A 14,700-nucleotide genomic window follows, 5' to 3' on the forward strand; every position below is an offset into this window, starting at 1 on the left:
TGGGATTGGTCTTTCCACCCTGCTTCCCTGTCTTCTGTGATCCCTCCTCTCTACCGTCTGGCAGTTGTGTTGCACAGGAGCAGTCTGAGGCTAGGGTTATTTTTATTCTTTTGTATGTAACTTTTATAAGTATTTTTATTCTTTTATAAGTACACACACACACACACACACACACACGTTTGAATAATTTCTTAACGTACTGATGAAAGTAAAAATTTAACCAATATGGATTTCTTTTGATTGAATGTGGTTGGGACACAGCAAACTTTTTGAACTGCACAACTTTTTGTTTTTTCTGGAAAGTTTTCTTCAGCGAGTGCTTCGATTAAAACTTCCGATAGCTCCACTATATCTCTTAAGGATATCTCTAAGCCTTAGGTTATACATCCCTTTTCTGATTCTCAAATCTTGTCACTTCCTGTATCATTTTTAACTCTTAATCCATTTCCTCTGTGTTTTAGGAGAGATTTTCTGATTCGTCTGGTTTTCTGGAGTGCAGTGGTGTCATCATAGCTCACTGCAGCCTCAACCTCCTGGGCTCAAGTGATCCTCCTTCCTCAGCCAGTTCTGTTCTTTACTGTCTCTAATGTGATTTAACATTCACTAATGCATTTACATTTTTAAAAATTCGATATGGAAAAAGAAAAAAAATCCATAATCTTACTATGCAGACATAAACAACTCTTAATATCTTGGAGTATATACATCTAGAATTTTTTTCTATCTTTTTCTCTGTATTTTTAAAAAATTTATTTAAGAGATGGGATCTTGCTTTGTCACCCAGGCTGAAATACAGTGGCCTGATCATAGCTCACTGCAGTCTCAAACTCCTGGGCTCAAGTGATCCTCCCACCTCAGCCTCCTGAGTGCCTGGGATTACAGGTGGAAACCACCACGCTCAGCTCTTTATCTCTCTGTATCCATCTTTATAACTAACTACTATAAAGTCCCTTTTGTATAATACAGTCACACACCACATAATGATGTTTTGTTCAATGATGGACCACATTTATGATAGTGGTCCCATAAGATTATAATGGGACTGAAAAATTCCAATTGCCTAGTGACTGTGTAACAGTTACCTACTGTTTTCAGTACAGTAACACGCTGTACACCTTTGTAGCCTAGGAGCAATAGGCTATATCATACGGCCTAGGTGTGTAGTGGGCTATACCATCTAGGTTTGTGGAAGTACACTGTTATGATGTTCACACAATGATGGAAATCGCCCAACGATGCATTTCTTAGAACATATGCCCCGTTAAATGACACATGACTGTGTATGTAATGCTGATTTCTATCTGGCATTTCATATTAACAGCCCTAACTGTTGTTTTGATATAGATGGGTTTAAAAATCATGTTGAAGAAATACTCTTCTGTTTCTATTTTATTAATACAAATACTAAGCTTTCACTGAGTGCTGCTCTGTGTTTGGCACTGCGCAATATGATTTTCTACAGTAATTCATAGAAATGGAATGATACTCATTTTTCAAAACATGAAACAAGTTGGAGAAGCGTAGAGAGATCGGTCTGTTCCTAGATTTTAAACCTAGGTGTGTCTGCCCCTAAGCCATATAATGTTTCTGCTTTTTACTAAACTATTTTTAAAAATCAGGAATGGATGTTAATTTTATAAAATACTTCTTAAGCACTTTCAAGATGACTGCATTTTCCCCCCCTTTGACCTCTTGGTATGGTGAATTCTATTAATGAATTTTTCAATATGAGCTCTTTGCATTCCTGGAGTATACCCTACTGGATATGAACATGTTATTCTTTTAATATTTTGCTGAGTTCACTTACTTATATTTTAAGATTTTTTCCATCTACATTTGCAAGAGAGATTAATGTTTTTTTGTTGTATTCCTTGTCAAGTTTTGGCACTATGGTAATGCTGGCTTTGGAAAAGGCATTAGGAAGAATTTCTTCTTTTTCTCTGCTCTGGAACAGTTTAAATGGCACAATTACACATTCCTTAAGGCATGAAAAACTGTCTGGGAAACTTTCTGGGCCCTACACCTTTTTTGGGGAGAAAGTTTGATGATATTTCAATCTTTTCTATAACTTCTTGGATCAGTTTTATTAATTTGTGCTTTCTTAGAAAATCTTTTGATGATCTTTGTCTAATTTATTATTAGAACTGTATATTTTAAAACTTTCTCATCTGGAGTGAACTCCACTTTCTCTTTCTTCATAGTGTATGATTGTGATTTCTCTCTTTTTTCTTAATTATCCTTGCCAAAAGTTCAGTTTATTGGTTATGAAAAAGAATCAGCTCTTGAACTTATCAACTCCACTATTCTTTACTTTTGTCACTTATTTTATGTTTTCTCTTTATTAATACCATCCTCCTTCTTTCCTGAAGTCTTTTTCTAGGTGAAGTCAGTGCTTAGTTATTTTTTGTTTTTATTTTTTAAACCTATGAATCTTCTAAGTATAGCTTTGGTCATATCCAATATGTTTTTATACATAATATTATCACATGGTTAGTATTTTAGGGTTTTTTGAGGTATAATTCATATACCATAAAATTCACCCTTTTAAATTGTACAATTCAGTCTTTTTTTTTTTTATATATTCACATGGTTGTACAACCAGCACTATCTAATTCTATAACATTTTCAACACCCCAAAAGGAAACCTATTAGCAGTAACTCCCATTCCCTCCACCCCCTCCAGCTCCTAGTAACCACTAATCTACTTTCTGTTTCTATGGATTTGTCTATTCTGGGGATTTCAATACATAGAATTATATGATATGTGAACTTTCATGTCTAGCTTCTTTCACTTGGCATATTTTCAAGGTTTATCAATGTGGTAGCATATATCAGTACTTCATTTCTTTTTATGGTTGAATAATATATCCAATTGCATGGATATACCACCATTTTGTTTCTTCATTCATCAGTTGATGAACATTGGGCTGTTTCTAACATTTCAGCTATTATGAGTAATGCTGCTGTGAATATTCATGTATAAGTTTTTGTGTGAATATTTTCAGTTCTCTTGGGTATATACCCACAAGTGGAATTGCTAAGTCATATGGTTATGGACCCAATTGTATCCCACCTAAATTCATATGTTGAAACTCAAAGGCACAATGTGATTATATATGGAGATAGTGCCCTTGAGGATGTAATTAAAGTTAAATGAGGTCATAAGGGTGGGCCCTAATCTCATAAGACTGGTGTCCTTATAAGAAAAGGAAGAGACACCAGAGGTCATTCATTCTCTGTCTGCATGTGCACAGAGGAAAGGTCATGTGAGGACACAGCAAGAAGGTGGCCGTCTGCAAGTCAGGAAAAGAGCTCTCACCAGAATGCAAATCTGCTGGCATCTGGATCTGGGACTCTAGCCTCCAGACCTGTGAGAAAATAAATTTTTGTTATTTAAGTGGCCCAGTCTTTAATATCTTAATATCTTATTATGGTAACCTGAGCTGACTAATAAATGTGGTAACTTTTTGACTTTTGGAGGCATTGCCAACTGTTTTCCCAAGCAGCTGTATCATTTTACATTCCTACCAGCAAAGTACAAGGGCTCCAGGTTTTGCACATTCTCACCAACATTTGTTATTGTCTTTTTGACTATATCCATCCAAGTGGATATGAAGTGATATCTCATTGTGGTTTTGATTTGCATTTCCCTAATGACTAATGTTGAACATCTTTTCATGTGCTGGGTTTTCTTTTTGTCATCAAGTTATATGTTATAGATATAGATATTCTGGACAGAATTGTGTTAGACCCTTGTGTTAGTTTCCTGGGGCTGCTGTAACAAGGTTCCAAAAAACCGGATGGCTTAAAACAAAAGAAATTTATTGTCCACAGTTGTAGACGCTAGAAGTCTGAGATTAAGGTGTCAGCAGGGCCATGCTCTGATGGTTCTAGGGGAGAATCCTTCCTTGCCATTATACCCTCTGGTGTTTGTTGGGATGTTCCTTGGCTTATATTAATAGATACATCTCTTCATTCACATGCCTGTCTTTTCCCTGTGTGTCTTCACATCATTGTCCCTCTATGTGTGTGTGTCTGTGTCCAAATTTCCCCTTTTAATAAAGATACCAGTCTGATAGGGTTAGGACCCACCTAATGACCTCATTTTAATTAGATTGCCTCTGTAAAGACCCTCTTTCCAAATAAGGTCATGTTCTTAGGTACTAGGGGTTAGGACTTCAACATATCTTTTTGGGAGACACCATTCAACCCATACAAGCCTTATCAGATATATGATTTGCAAATACTTTCACCCACTCTCACTTTCTTGAGAGTGTCCTTTGAATTTCAAAAGCTTTTAATGTTGATGAAGTCAACAATTTATTTATTTTTTCTTTGGTTACTCATGCTTTTGGTGACATCTCTAAGAAACTATTGCCTAATCGAAGATCATGAAGATTTATACCTATGTTTTCTTCTAATATTGTAGTTTTTACTCAAATTATTTTAGAGCATGTGTTTTCACTTCCAGCTGACTTGATTTCATTTTATCTTTTTGTTTCTGATTCTGCTGCTCCAAGGTTAGAGAAAGAGGTTTGTATCATTTTTACTCTTTTTTGCTAATTAACAATTGAAATTTTCTTTGTGGTATAAAGCGTTGGTAAGCGTTTAAAAACTATTTCATGGCTACTTTAAAACAATGTTCATTATTTTGTAGTATAGCTTTCTCTCTCTCTCTCTCTATATATATATACTCACACACACACAAACACACACATACACACATATATATATATATACACATACATACATACACACACACAGATGCTTCTTAACTTACACTGGGGCTATGTCCTGATAAACCCATCATAAACTGAAAATATTGTAAGTCAAAAATTCATTTAGTGCACCTAACCTCCAAACATCATGGCTTAACCTAGCTTACCTTAGACTCTAGGCTAATGTAAGAGCTCAGAACACTTACATTAGCCTACAGTTGAGCAAAATAATCTAACACAAACTCTATTTTATGATCAAGTGTTGAATATCTCATGTAATTTATTGAATACTGTGCTGAAAGTAAAAAAGAGTGGGTTCTATTATTTCACACCATTGTAAAGTAAAAAAATCTTAAATGAAACCATCATAAGTTGGGGACTCTGTGTGTGTGGTGTGTGTGTGTGTGTGTGTGTGTGTGTGTGTGTGTGTGTGTATAAAATTAACTACATTATTTAGTTTTTCTATTTCCTTCTTATTTTCTATTTGATGTTCTAAAGACTGCATGAGAGGTTTAAGTTTCCCATTCTGCTTGTGATTTATTGAATACTGTGCTGAAAGTAAAAAAGAGTGGGTTCTATTATTTCACACCATTGTAAAGTAAAAAAATCTTAAATGAAACCATCATAAGTTGGGGACTCTGTGTGTGTGTGTGTGTGTGTGTGTGTGTGTGTGTGTGTGTGTGTGTATAAAATTAACTACATTATTTAGTTTTTCTATTTCCTTCTTATTTTCTATTTGATGTTCTAAAGACTGCATGAGAGGTTTAAGTTTCCCATTCTGCTTGTGATTTTGTTAAAATTTCTTGTATTTGTAATGAATTTTCTTTTAAATATTTTAATTTTGCTAATGCACTTTTAGTTTCCACACAGGGCCTTTCTCACTTTCTCCATTTTTACCTCATCTTATTTCTTTTTCTTCTCCACCTGTTTTCTCTGTATAGCCTTTTGTACCTGATTGGTGGAGGCTGTGTCTCGGTCTGTTACCCAGGCTAGAGTGCAGTGGTGTCATCATAGCTCACTGCAACCTCAAACTCCTGGGCTCAAGGGATCCTCTTGCCTCAGCCTCCCACATAGCTGGGACTACAGGCTAATTTCACCATGCCAGCTAATTTTTCTATTTTTTGTAGAGACGGGGTCTCGCTCTTGCTCAGGCTGATCTCCAACTCCTGACCTCAAGTGATCCTCCTGCCTTGGCCTCCCAGGGTGCTAGGATTACAGGCCTGAGCCACCACACCTGGCCCGTAGGTATCTTTTTAAAAGCAAGAAACCTTTTCTGGAGTCCCTTAGCTAATTTCTCCTTTTCTTGGCCAGAGCTAGATTACAAGCTCTGCCCTAAACCAGCCTTTGGCAAAGGGAATGAGTGCACACAATGTCTTAGAACAACCAGAATTTACCCAGGTCATCCATGGGGAGACAGTAGACTCTGAATCAAGAATTGGGCTCAGCCAGCAGGGAAGGGGGACAAGGCTGTCTGCTGCACCCTTGGCCCACTTGGGCGCCGGCTGAATCTCATCACGAATCTACAGCTGGAGAGCACGTGCCTGGTCTCAGTTTTTAGCTCCATTCTCAGCACTCTTCAGGCTTTCATCTAATGTGTCTCTTTGGGGCTGAAATGGAACCATGTCCTACCTCTATATCCCGGCTGGCTGATGCTTTCAACAAATGTAGTTCAAAAAATGACATTCTTAGCTCTTCCTATCTCTGCCTCCCATCTGTATGTAGCTGCAAGGGACTGTGTCTCTTCCTAGGATGCTTCCTCACTCCTCTCCTCTTTGTGTCCAGGTCTTTTCTGAGAGCGGCCCTCCCAAAGTGAATTTAGGCTGAGAGGCACTCCTCCGGGGATAGGGAAGAGACTTTTCCTCAAAAGCAGCTCTACAGTAGAGTGGTGGCTGTGCATTGTCCAGTTGACAAAAACCTCGCTGTTTTTAAAGGGTCAGACACTGAGGAGAGGAAGAAAGGATTTTTCAAGTTATTTTTAGAATGGGAGGCAATGCCACTCTGTGGGCAGCAGAGCCTGGGGGTTCATTACAATTCCACTTTTTGATCTAGTTCCACTGGCTTTATCATAAGTAGAAACAAGCCACTCCACGTCCCAGCCCCCATTCTGGCGATCTATTGTCAAGACCCGTTCATGGTGATGTTGTAGGTTTTCAGCTATTTCTGTGTGTTTATGTTTTCATTGGAATTTGGGAGAGACTTGGGGTGGGGGCTGCTAGATGGATACCGTTTAAGACTAGAAGCCACATCCGTGCACTCGGCAAAGACTGAGTTGTGTGTGCCGTCTCCACTTTCTTGCCCCATTGCTATCTGGTACCTAGTTTCCTCAGTCCCCAGAAGTCACCAGGAACCTCGCATTTTGAATCATCATCTTACTTGTCTCTTCTCAGCACATGACACTGCTGACCCCTGGGTCCTCTTGCTGGTAAGCTTGTGCCGAGAGCTTGCTCTGTGGCAGGTGTCATGCGGGGCCCTTCACATACTTTGCTTCACAAAGTTCGCACAGCAAGCCTAGGAGGTGTCGTCATTGTTTCCATTTCACACAAGAGATAACTGAGGCTCAGAGAGCGAAATTACTTGCTTATGGATCAGTAACCAGCTGATAACCGGAAGAGTCAGGAGGGAACCTTCTTAAATGTTCTCTTCCCTGGGCTTCTGTGACCTTACTCTTCCCTGGTTTTTCTCATACCTCTGTGGCTCCTCCTTTTCAAACTTCTCTTCCTTTGCCTGTCTCTTAAATGTTGGTGTTTCTCAGGCTTATTTCCTAAAAGCTTTTCCTCTTTTTCTATGCATTTTCCCTGGGCAGTTTCATCCAGTCACCCTTTGTTTAAGAGACAGGGTCTTGCTCTGTCGCCCAGGCAGTGGGCAGTGGACAGTGGCACGATCACAACTCACTGTGACCTCAAACTCTTGGGCTCAAGGGGTCCTCCTGGCTCAGCCTCCTGAATAGCGAGGACTACAGGCATGTGCCATCATGCCCAGCTAATTTTTCTTATTTTTGTAGAGACGGGATCTTGCTATGTTGCCCAGGCTGGTGTCAACCTCCTGGCCTCAAGCAGTCCTCCCACATCAGCCCCCCAAAGTGGTGGGATTACAGGTGTGAGCCACCGAGCCTGGCCTCTTTTTCTTTTATTTCTTTTTCTTGCCTAATTGCTCTGCCTAGAGCTTCCAGTATTCTGATGAATAAAAGTGGTGAGAATGGGCATCCTTGCATTTTTCCTCATGTTAGACAGAAGCTTCCGGTCTTTCACCATTGAGTATGATGTTCACTGTGGGCTTTTCATATATGGCCTTTATTATGTTGGGGTGATTTCTTTCTATTTCTAGATTGTTGAGTGTATCACTTCGTACTTTTAAAATTTGTTTATGATGGCTCAATAAGAGCTAACGTATTAGCTATTTACCAGACCGCTATTAATACAATAGTTACGTAGCTGGTTTCCCTGCCTCTAAATGCTGTCTTTTATTTCCAAACCACAGAAAGTGCAGAAAGAGCCTGGGGGATTAGAACCAACCACCTTGAGGGAAGCTGGGTGTAGGGGGTGGGGAGGCGGCGGTGAGACAGGTGTGCCTGCCCGGCTCTCACGGAGACGCTCTCCCCTGTGGCCACGCCCCTCAGTGGATCCCTAGCCCCGTGCACAACCCCTTAGACCACGCCCAGGTCCCTAGCCCCGCCCCACAGCCCCGCATGCCCCGCCCTTCCAGCATCCCCCAACCCCGCTCCAGCGCGGCCCCAGAGCAGGTCCAGGTGGAGAATCCCACATGACTCCCTTTCAGTGCCTTGGGAGGAAGATGAGATCCGCAGGGACCGAGTGGAGCCCCAGAGTGTGTCCCTGTCTTGGCGAGAGCCCATCCCCGCTGGAGCCCCTGGGGCCAATGACACGGAGTACGAGATCCGATACTTCGAGAAGGTGAGTGCAGGTCTGGGGGGACCTGGTGCCTGCCCCCTCTCCTACGGGCTTCCTCTTCTTCACACCCTCCTGCCAGCAAAAGTCCTTCTTACTTCCCTTGCAAACATGACCACCAGTCTCCTAGGTGGCCTCCCTCGCTTGAATCTCTCCTTTCTTCCTGTCCCCTGCACACCCAGGACTCCAGCTCTTCCTCTTCCCCCAGATCTGCCTCCATCACCAGACATCTCCATTCTCACCGCTTTGCATGATAGTTACAGTTGACCAAGCGCTTTCTCTGGGGCTGGTCCAGATTTTGTGTGGCTGAATCTTATCCTTACTGTTTGTAGCACTCTTGTTAAGAAAGAGGACACAGAAGTATCATATTGTTTCTAATTTTACTAGAATGTGTGACCATGGGAGCACATTGCTAGGTCTGGTGGTGTGCTGGTGGGTGTCTAACAACCAGCTCTCCTGAACAATAAATGTATTAATTGTTATAATTTTACTGATATAAAAGATGGGTCACACATCATTTACAATAAAAATAAAATATATACAATACCCTTCATTGCAGATGCCATCTAGCCAATCAGTTCCCACAGGCTACTTCTGCTGATTTTTGCTGACCTCCTGTATCCATTGTCGGTCCATGGTTGCAGTTCTGCCATGATTTGACAAATGCAATTCATCCCCCTCCGCGATCTCTTTTCCCCACAAGCTCCTTATCTTCCAATCTGATATGCAATCTACTGCTAAACTGTTTCTCACACTGGTGCAAATTATATTCATTAAAATGACACCTCTTTCAGCTTCAGCACTACATATGCCAGAACCTCACTTCAGTGGCACAAGACTTCTTTGCTGAATCAGATAACAGGTTTTGAATACTAGCAGTCTGTTGGGAGTGTGAGTGCTGGAGGTGAACAGGAAGGAGGAGGGCGTCTTGAGCCACTGCTGGGCGTGTGACCCCAGTAACCCAGAGGATGGGGTGCTGCTGGCTGTGATGGAGAACCACTGAGGGGAAGGGGCAGGCTTGGGGCAAGGGGGTGAACTTGGTTTGCTCATGTAGCATTCAGTGGGCCGTGGGGTGGACTTGCGGGTCTGAAGCTCGAGGGAGTGGCCTGAGCTAGAGAGAGAGAGAGAGAGAGAGCGTGTGTTGGGGGCTTTAGCATAGAGATGGTAGCAGAAGCCAGGGACTGGAGGAGATGACCTACGAGGGGAATGTGCCTGAGAAGAGCAGCCAGGACAGAGCCCTAAGGAACGCTGATGTTTAGGGGATAGAGCAGAGGATGCTGGGAAGGAGCTTGGTATGCAGTAGGTGTTTGGAAAGGACTCACTGACCTGGCATTTGGGGATCAGAGTATAGATAAGAGCCCCATGGCTGAGCTGGGTGGATGCTCCTAGGCCCTTAGTCAGGGAGGGAGTACACATTTGCTGGGCACAAAAACTTTCAAAAAGAGGAGCAAGGATAAAAGAGGCTATGTTTGGAAGGCTTCAGGGAGGTCTCATGGAGCCCACTGATCAGAGGCACCGCTGGTCACTAGGCCTGGGCGGGTGTTGGGCAGCTCCCCTCCGGAGCCACAGCTCTTCTCACCTCGACCTCTCTCTGCACCCCAGTCCAGCCTCCTCTGCAGAGGGGCTTGCCCATGCACATTGTGGCACCCAGGGTGGCAGCCTTGCTGCCTCCTCCTCCCTGCCCCCAGCCTGCCCCACCTGGCAGGTCCTTTCAGTGGCTTGTTCAGATGCCTGGAAGGGAGATTCCAATTGGCCCAGCTTGAGTCCAAGTCTGCCCTGATTCCTGAATGCCGTGGCCAGATAACTGAGGCCACAGAATATCAGGGGTGAGGGTGCCCTTTGGGGGGCTGTGGACGTGGCTGGGCTGCAATAAGGTATGGGCAGAGATGAAATGACGGGAGGAGCTTCTCTAGGCCATGCTATTGGGCAGCAAGGTGTGCAGCAGAAGGCACAGGGTCTATGGGGACTCAGAGGGCATCACCCCAGCCCTTCCTGGGCATGGAGCTCCCCTGCAGGAGGAGATAGAGGCTGACTCCACAGGGCGGCTGTGAGGCTGGGAGGAGGTGCGACTGTGAAGGGCTAGGAATGGGTGGGCACTTATCAGTGACAGCAGCTGCTTCTCCAGCCCTCCAGCTGTGGGCCTCGGGCCAGTCTTTACTCCTCTGAGCTGGGTTTCCTTGTCCAAACAAATTAGTTAATACCACTGTCCTGTGTGCCTTGCAGGACAGTTGTGAAAATCAGATGCCAAGGGGAAGGAAAAGCCTTGTGAGCCCTCAGGACCCTCGGGTGTCAGGGCTCATCTTATTCTGTCCTCTGAGGGCATCAGGCTCCCAGGGCACTGGCCCAGTCCACCCTGGACTGCCAGGCCCTGGTGGCTATCAGCCCCGAGGAGGGTCCAGTGTCTTCCCTAAAGTTTCTCTTACAAAAAGGTGGGGCTATTCTCAGATGCAGGTATCACCAGTGTGGGGTGGGAACTTGTGTTGGGGAGAGCGGCCAGGCATCCAATGGAGAAGATCTCTGGAATCCCCCAAGACGATCCCCCACCCAACCCACGTTCACCTAAGGGTGCTTCTCCTGCCTCCCTATCCTTTTCTCCCATTGATCTCCCAGAGAGTGGATCTGGCCCTGGGTCTGGGCCTCACTTCTTGTTCTCTCCTCAGGGTCAGAGTGAAGAGACTTACTCCATGGTGAAGACAGGGGCGCCCACGGTTACTGTCACCAACCTGAAGCCGGCCACCCGCTACGTCTTTCAGATCCGGGCAGCTTCCCCGGGACCCTCCTGGGAGGCCCAGAGCTTCAACCCCAGCATTGAAGTGCAGACCCTGGGGGAGGGTAAGTCGTGTGTGGGACCTGGGCAGAGAGAACCTGGCATGGGGCTGAGGCAGGCAGACAGACAGAGGGGGAGAATTATCTATGCAATTAAGGCAGGCTGCAGAACAGTTTAATTACAGCCTAATTAATTAATGAATCTGGAATCCACTGACTAATGCCTGTTCCCTGACATGAATTAGATTGAGTACCTGTCCTGGAGGAGCTCACGGGAGAGGAGTTCAGCTGGAGAGAGACTCAGTTGGGATAGAAACCCAAACATGGGAGGACCCTGTTCCTTTCCCCTCTGGGCCTTAGAGTGTGACGCAGACTGCACTGAAGGATGAGGGAGATGAAGGGAGTTGCACTGCTACAATAAACAAAATACCATGAGCACTGTGCACTTTGAGTGAATCGCGTGGTATGTGAATTATATCTCAATAAAGCTGTTACCAAAACAAAGCAAAACAAAAGCTGAACATCGAGGCCAGGCGCAGTGGCTCATGCCTGTAATCCTAGCACTCTGGGAGGCTGAGGAGGGAGGATCACTTGAGATCAGGAGTTTGAGACCAGCCTGAGCAACAGCACGACCCCGTCTCTAGTAAAAATAGAATAATTAGCTGGGCATGGTGGCATGCATCTGTAGTCCCAGCTACTCAGGAGGCTGAGGCTGGAGGATTTGCTTGAGCCCAGGAGTTTGAGGTTGCTGTGAGCTATGAAGCCGCTGCACGCTAACCAGGACAACCGAGAGATATCTTGCCTCAAAGACAAAACAACATCAAAAAAAAAAAAAGCTGAACATTAAATATCCTGATCTTTTATCTCTGGCTCCTCTGTGGAATTGTGCTTGCCCTCCCTGTTCAGTTCCCCCCGCCACCGGCTCCCCGCACAAGTCTCCTTTCTCCACGTGCGGAGCAGTTCAGCTCTCCTGTTGTCCTGCCTGCTGCCAAGCCAGCCCTCAGGATCTCACCTCCCTCTACCCTGAGCAGCTCACGAAAGGATTTTCCTTGAACAAAGGCAGTTCCCCCTAAGAGGCATTCTGGCACCAGCTGTCAAGATAACAATTCTTTCCAGCCTGCTACATGACTGTAATGCAAGCTGGGAAGAGCTCTGAGCCCAAAGGAAGGTGGGGAAATGTTAAGAGTGTTTGATTCCGGGAAGGAAGACCACACCTCTTCCTTGAATGCCTGTCTGTGTCAGACCTCGGCCAGGTGCTGGGAAGAGGAGATTAGAGCTATGTCTTCAAGGCTGGGGAACATGTGACTCTGGGGAGATGGGCAGGGAGGGCATTTTGGGTAGAGGAGGCCATCTGAACAAAGGCTTACGGGTAGGCTGGGGTGGGCGTGGCAGGGACAGGAGCAGGGGGCTGTCAGCTGAGGAGGGCTGATGCTTTCCCTTCATTTGGTGCCTCTCAGCAGAGACTGCTCAGATCCCCAGCTCCTGGCGGTGGCGCTGGCCACGGGGGAATGGTTTTCCCAATCTGCAGAGCACATTTTCCAGTGAGCTGTGACCCCAAATCAGGATCTTGATGAAGAGTTGTGCTTCACCACTGTGTTAGTTATCTATTGCTGTGTAACAAATGACCCCAAATCCTAGCAGCTGATGACAACAAACATTTCTTATCTCCTGGTTTCTATGGGTCAGGAATGTGGGTGCTGCTTAGCGAGGTGCCACTGCCTCAGCCCTGAGACTGGCTCAGGGACTCTCCCAAGGCTGCGGCCAAAGTGTCCTCTGAGGCTGTGGTCATCTCAGGGCCTAACTGGGGGACAGACCCCTTCCCTGTCCAGTTCTTGCTGGCTGTTGCTGGAGACGTGCCATTCCTACGGCTGCGCAGCAGGGCAGCTAGGTTCTTTCTGCGCCTGTGAGTGAGTGAGAGCGCGAGAGGGCGAGCAAGACACGAGCCACAGACTCTTATAACCTAATCTTGGAAATGACAGCCCATCATCTTTGCCGTGCTCTATGCATTAGAAGTGAGTTACTAGGTCCAGCCCCCACTCAAGGGCAATGAATGGGAGGGTGGGGGGATCCACGAGGGCTGTCTCAGAAACGCCCACCCAGGGTGTCTTCGTCTCATTCTCCATTTCCGTGACCACATGGCTGCCCCATTTCAAACAGTTCTTGGCAACTCCGCTCCCCTTCTGCCCCCGGCCAGACCCTGGGCGCTGGAATGCCCTCTTTTGGCCCTAGCCTTGTTGGCCGTTAACTCTCCCTTCTTCTGTCCCTCCTTGCTTGCTCTGTGACATCCTAAGGACAGCTGGATCCTCAGCACTCCTGGCTCTTAGCCCCTCCTGGCACCACGTCCATCTCTCCCAGCCCTGTAGATTATCTCATCACAAATACTCACCAGCTTTGCCAGTCCTCGTGCCCTGGGTGTCTTGCTGCACCTACCCTGCTAGTCCCCAGACATGGGCCATCCTCCTCCTCCCGTCCCATGCTGAGGCTGCCTGCAGAGATGTACTTTTCCAATCTCACAGTCTCAGTTCAGTCTCAGTACTTTCCCCAGTTTTTTTTGTTTTTTTTGTTTTTTTTTAAGGACGGGTTCTCTTTATGTTGCCCAGGCTGGTCTCGAACTCCTGGGCTCAACCTTTCCTCCTGCCTCAGCCTCCTGAATAGCTGGGACTGTAAGTGCACCACTATGCCCAGCTCCCATTCTTTCCTTTTTTTCTTTTTTGAGACAGCGTCTTGCTCTGTCACCTAGGCTGGAGTGCAGTGGTGTCATCATAGCTCACTGCAACCTCAAACTCCTAGGCTCAAGTGATCCTCCTGCCTCAGCCTCCCGAGTAGCTGGGACTACAGGCATGTGTCACCACACCCGGCTAATTTTTCTATTTTTTTTTTTTGTGGAGAAAGGGGTCTCGCTCTTGTTCCGGATGGTCTCAAACTCCTGACCTCAATCGATCCTCCCACCTCAGCCTCCCAGAGTGCTAGGATGAGCCACCACACCCGGCCCCAGCTCTCATTCTTGATAGTTACTCCAACCCTTCACCTCTCTCCAGCACCTCCCCTCCATTCTCACTCCCAACTCAGCAGATACCCTCATTCCTTTTCTTCTTGGGCAGGAACTCTGTCCACTGTTCCCGGGCTCCCTGTCACCCACAGGATAAAGTTCCTACTCCTTAGCTTAGCGTTCAGGGCCCTCTGGGTTCTGTCTCCCTGAGTTCCCTCCATCTTCCCACCCTCCAGCTTCGTGTCTTGCCACTCTGCCTTCCTGCAGTATGTTTTCCAGCCACGTGGGATGACTTGCCATTTTCAGACCCAGCATGTGCATCTAA

General features: G+C 45.6%; 1 protein-coding gene across 1 annotated transcript in view; it reads left to right on the forward strand.

Annotated features, from left to right (window-relative positions):
* Positions 1-14,700, forward strand: part of EPHA10 (EPH receptor A10) — a 39,248-nt gene that overhangs the window by 13,363 nt on the left and 11,185 nt on the right. The window contains exons 6-7 of the mRNA XM_012646682.1: positions 8,493-8,626; positions 11,281-11,452. Coding sequence (XP_012502136.1) covers positions 8,493-8,626; positions 11,281-11,452 — 306 coding nt within the window. The remainder of the gene's footprint in view (positions 1-8,492; positions 8,627-11,280; positions 11,453-14,700) is intronic.

Source organism: Propithecus coquereli, unplaced genomic scaffold, assembly GCF_000956105.1.
Source record: "Propithecus coquereli isolate 6110/MARCELLA unplaced genomic scaffold, Pcoq_1.0 Scaffold249, whole genome shotgun sequence".
NCBI lineage: Eukaryota > Metazoa > Chordata > Mammalia > Primates > Indriidae > Propithecus > Propithecus coquereli.